This window comes from Hyposmocoma kahamanoa, unplaced genomic scaffold (genome assembly GCF_003589595.1).
Source record: "Hyposmocoma kahamanoa isolate Upper Pololo Valley unplaced genomic scaffold, ASM358959v1 66, whole genome shotgun sequence".
NCBI lineage: Eukaryota > Metazoa > Arthropoda > Insecta > Lepidoptera > Cosmopterigidae > Hyposmocoma > Hyposmocoma kahamanoa.
The window spans coordinates 12,337,641-12,342,731 of record NW_020653854.1 but is presented as its reverse complement, the minus strand read 5'-3'; the positions used below and the strand labels follow the sequence as shown (position 1 = coordinate 12,342,731).

General features: G+C 30.9%; 1 protein-coding gene across 1 annotated transcript in view; it reads left to right on the top strand.

Moving 5' to 3' along the window:
• The window catches only part of LOC113231895, a 21,870-nt gene extending 18,088 nt beyond the window's left edge, over positions 1-3,782 (top strand). The window contains exons 4-7 of the mRNA XM_026466436.1: positions 101-1,277; positions 2,505-3,170; positions 3,242-3,445; positions 3,586-3,782. Coding sequence (XP_026322221.1) covers positions 101-1,277; positions 2,505-3,170; positions 3,242-3,445; positions 3,586-3,782 — 2,244 coding nt within the window. The remainder of the gene's footprint in view (positions 1-100; positions 1,278-2,504; positions 3,171-3,241; positions 3,446-3,585) is intronic.
• Positions 3,783-5,091: the final 1,309 nt, after the last annotated feature.

The window sequence follows — 5,091 nt, the reverse complement described above, 5'->3', positions numbered from 1 at the left end:
GAGTTGGGATGCTATGCTGCTTTCGACAGGCATTGAACTAGATTTGATAGATGATTTGGAAATGTATCAAATGTTAGAAAAAGGAATACGCGGAGGATTGGTTCAGTGTTCATTACGACACGCTAAAGCCAATAATAAATACTTACCAGAATTTGATGATTTCAATCCGTCATCTTATTTGATATATTTAGATTGTAACAATCTGTACGGACATGCAATGACTAAAAGTTTGCCTTATTCTGAATTTAAATTTTTAAATAAATATGAAATTGAAACGTTTAATATTTTGACAGTACCTGAAAATGGAGACACTGGGTTTATTTTGGAAGTGGATCTAGAGTATCCTGAGAACTTACATAATTTGCACAGTGATTTGCCATTCGCTCCGGAGAAATTTATTCCCCCGGGAGGAAAGTCTCCGAAATTGATTGCGAGTTTATATGATAAATATAACTACGTTGTTCATTTCATTCACTTGAAAGAAATGTTGAGAAATGGTTTAATTTTAAGAAATATTCACCGTATACTGAGCTTTAAACAGTCAAATTTTTTACAGAAATACATAGATTTGAATACAAATCTGCGGCAATCCGCTGTGTCCGTTTTCGAAAAAGACTTTTTTAAACTCATGAATAATGCAATTTTCGGTAAAACTATTGAAAATAGACGCAAACAAGTAAGTGTTAAATTGATCACAACTTGGAAAGATGAATATAATTTAACAAAAAAGCGACTTGATGCTGAAACACTTATTTCTCGCCCAAATCTAAAAAATATTTCAGTGTTCTCAGAAAATTTTCTAGCTGCTCAATTTACTCCAGAAAAGATTGTGCTCGACAGACCTATCTACATTGGGTTTTCAGTTTTAGAATACGCAAAACAGCATCTATACAAGTTTCATTACGATTTTATTAAAAAGATATATAATCAGAATGCAAAACTTTGTTATACAGATACTGATAGCCTCCTATACTTGATATTCACAGAGGACGTTTACAGAGATATCAAAAATAATTTGTCGGAATTTGATACTAGTAACTTTGATTTAAATAATCCATACTGCATAGAAAGGGTGAATGCAAAAATCCCCGGCTTATTTAAAGACGAACTTGGGGGTGATGTGATTAGAGAATTTGTAGGTCTTAGAGCAAAACTTTATTCCCTGAACAGCATTAAAACACGAATCAATAAAGCTAAAGGTGTTTCTAAGTGCGTTACTAAGAATCTTACTTTATCACAATACAAAGACTCATTATTCAACGTCAAAGATTTAAAATGTAAAATGAATTTAATTAAATCAATCAAGCACGTACTTTACTCTCAAGAGCTTAATAAAACGGTTTTAAGCAATACTGATGATAAAAGGCAGATACTAGTAAATAAAGTCAACACCTTACCTTGGGGGCATTACAAAACAATTTTTTAATTTATCTTTCACTAACATTCGTAATGATATTTGCCTGCTGTAAAGTATATTATATTTGTAATTCGATAAGGAATTTTTACTTTTTCGTTATTTTCATGTTTATATATTTTTTTTTATTTTTAATGTATGTTTTTTACTTTTAATATTTGTAAGATTAAGATTTGTAAATACGCTTGTACTAAATTTAAATAAAGAATTTATATTATACTTATCGCATTTGTTTTGTTCATAGTTTCAATTCCTCTGATTGACGAGTATATAAATACTAAAACATTCAACTCCCTCTCACTTCACGATGAAGTTCGTAAAACAAACTCAAACTTTAGAAGTAGCTAATATTAAAGTAAAAAATTATTCAGAAAAAGTAAAACATAGTTCGCTGTTACCAAACACAATCCGGTGCATAGTATGCGGTCCTTCCAATTGTGGTAAAACTAACATTATGTTGAATCTATTGTTACATGAAAATGGTTTGAAATTTAAACATATTTACTTGTATTCAAAGACAGCATTTCAACCAAAGTATACTTTTTTAAGACAAGTTATGGAAGGTGTTCCAGGGGCAGAACTATTTATATTTAACGAGAACAAGGAAGTTCTTCATCCCAACGATGCTTTGACAAATTCAATTATGATTTTTGATGATGTCGCTTGTGAAAACCAAATGAATATTCGTAATTATTTTGCTATGGGGAGACACAGACAGATAGACTGTTTTTATTTATCTCAAACTTATTCAAAAATACCTAAACAATTGCTCAGGGACAATGTCAATGTGTTGATTATTTTCAAACAAGATGATATTAATTTAAGACATATATACAACGAGCATGTAAATACAGACTTAGATTGGTCTACATTTAAGCGGCTTTGTGTTGTTATATGGCAAGATCAATTTAGCTTTTTATTAATAAATAAAGATTGTGCAATGAATATGGGAAGGTATAGACAAGGATTTGACACGTTTATTTACTTATAAAATCCTCATATAAAGCAATTTGTTGTCTAAATACCGCACTTGCAGTCGAGTGTTCGTTTAAATTGGTAGATTTATCAATAATCCGTACAATGGAAATAGATTTAAAAGAGCAACTCGTTAAATCGGTGGACAATATAAAGAATAAAATAAAAATGATTCAATGTGATGAAGATGAAGCTAATCTGAAATACAAAAACGTCTTTAAATCTATTACAGAACCTCTAGAAACATTGCTCAAAAATAAAAAGTCTATCCCCACTTTCACCATGTCAACCAAAATAGATGAAACTGGTGGTAGTGAGGACTTGAACTCTTCTACAGATTATGAAAATTTCAAAGACATAATCAACGCAGATTCTAGTGACCATTCCGAATATTATGAATATGCTAACGATGCCAGTAAACGTTTATTAAACGAAAGTAATGGTAACGACACTCTTTTATCTCTAAAGAAAGAAGACATGATGGATATGTATGAACATTTTAATGTACCATTTGGCATTCAAACCAAAAATAAAAAGCTTATGATGGGAAATAGTGCTGTTAGTTTATCTTATATACCTGATGCTTCTCATGCGGAAAAAAGGTACATAATTACCATCAATGACAAGAAGTATGAATTAACCGCTGGTTTAAAGGAACTTCTAATGCGTAATAAACCTGATCTTACGATTGTGACCGAAAAAGACAAAAGTGAATACAAAGAAATGTTAATTAACACTAACGCACACAAACGTGATTTTGACCCGAACGGAAAATTAAAAGGTGATAAAGGATTAAAAAATACTGCACAATCATCAAGCCTTTATTTTCTCAACTAAATGAACGCAATACAGATTTAGTCAAAAAGTTACCACAATTAAAAAGCGGAGGATACTTGCCTGAACTAAAACAATATAAAAGTAACACAGATTATATTTATTGGGATGATCCAAATGAGTTGATTGAAAGACTGAAACTTTTAATTGCATCTAAAAGCGCTGGTAACAACAATCATGAAAATGAAATTGTATCAATTATTGAAGAATTAAAGGAAGCCGGTATAATAAAAGAATAAAATCTATTTTAGTATCATCATTACCCTAAGTATTCTAATGAATATAAGACATGAATCTCGAGAAAAAAAATGATACTGGCGTAGATAATTTTAAAGTAGAAGTAATTAAAATCTCATCTTCAGATAAAGCTGAATTACCCGATATTGTTAGTAAAGACTATGTTGATAAAATTGTTAAGAAGAATTCTGACAATTTAGTACATATTGAAAAGTTAATTTTGATCTTAGTTGATCGTATAAAAGATATTGAAAAAGACATTGCTTTGAAGGGACTCGAAGGAAAATTGAACAAGCATTATGAGCAAAGCCGACGTCGTTAATGAAATTCATAAGAATGCTAGAGTGAATTTTCCCCGGAGAAGTGTATTGTTAAGGGATATAGATGACCTTTGGCAAGCAGATTTGATAGATATGCAAGTTTTATCCAAATTTAATGCTGGATACAAATACATATTGGTGATTATCGATTGTTTCTCAAAGTATGCTTGGACATTTCCCCTCAAACGAAAAACTAAAGAAAACGTGTCTAAAGAGTTTCAAACATTATTAGCAAGGGGGCGTTACCCAAAAAATTTACAAACTGATATGGGAAAAGAATTTTATAATAATTTATTTAAAAAAGTTATCAAACAGTATAATATTAACCATTATTCTACATATTCTACGAAAAAAGCCTCAATCGTAGAAAGACTTATAAGAACTCTCAAGACAAGCTTGTACAAGGAGTTTAGTTTAAAAGGAAATTATAATTGGAATGATGGAACCCTCGACAAAAAAGTTTACGAATACAATCACGCTTATCACAGAACAGTCGGAAAAGCACCAGCTACAATTAATCACAGTAATAAAGGAACTGTATTACAGAGATACATTAACAATACACAATGTAAAAAAGTATTGACTAGAAAAAGATTTCAAGTTGGAGATTTCGTAAGAATCAGTAAATACAAAGGATTTTTTGAAAAGGGGTTTACACCTAATTGGTCTACAGAAATATTCAAGATTACAAAAATCCAACAAACCAGTCCCCCTACATATTTGCTAGAAGATTCAAAATCAAGACCAATTTTAGGGGCGTTCTATAGTGAAGAAATTCAGAAAACTGTACACCCTGAGATATATCTTGTTGAAAAAGTTTTGAAACGCAAAGGAAACAAAGTATATGTTAAGTGGTTAGGTCTTCCGTTAAGTGAAAACAGTTGGATTGATAAATCAAATCGTTTGTAATTGTAAAATATAGTGTATATAAATATGCTATTCAAATTTCGTGTAATCATTTGTATTGAGATCTTAACATAACAAAGACCGCTTTGAATAAAGTATTCGCAAACAATATTATTGAAAATGAAAAACTTAAATGATAATTCCGATAACGCGAATCAGAAGAGAAAAGACAAATTAGCAACCGCTCAGAAAACTGGAGCGGGTATGACAAAAACGATATTGAGCAATATTATTTCGCATACTAAAAAACATATCCGCAAACTAAAACCAAAATGCAAGAAAATGTTAATAGAATTAGCATATGCAGCTGCTCAAGAATTGGCTTCTGACTTACCCGTACCGTTACCGAGAGTGATACCTGTACCTAAAACCGGTGGATTTCTACCATTAGTTCCTATTTTTGCC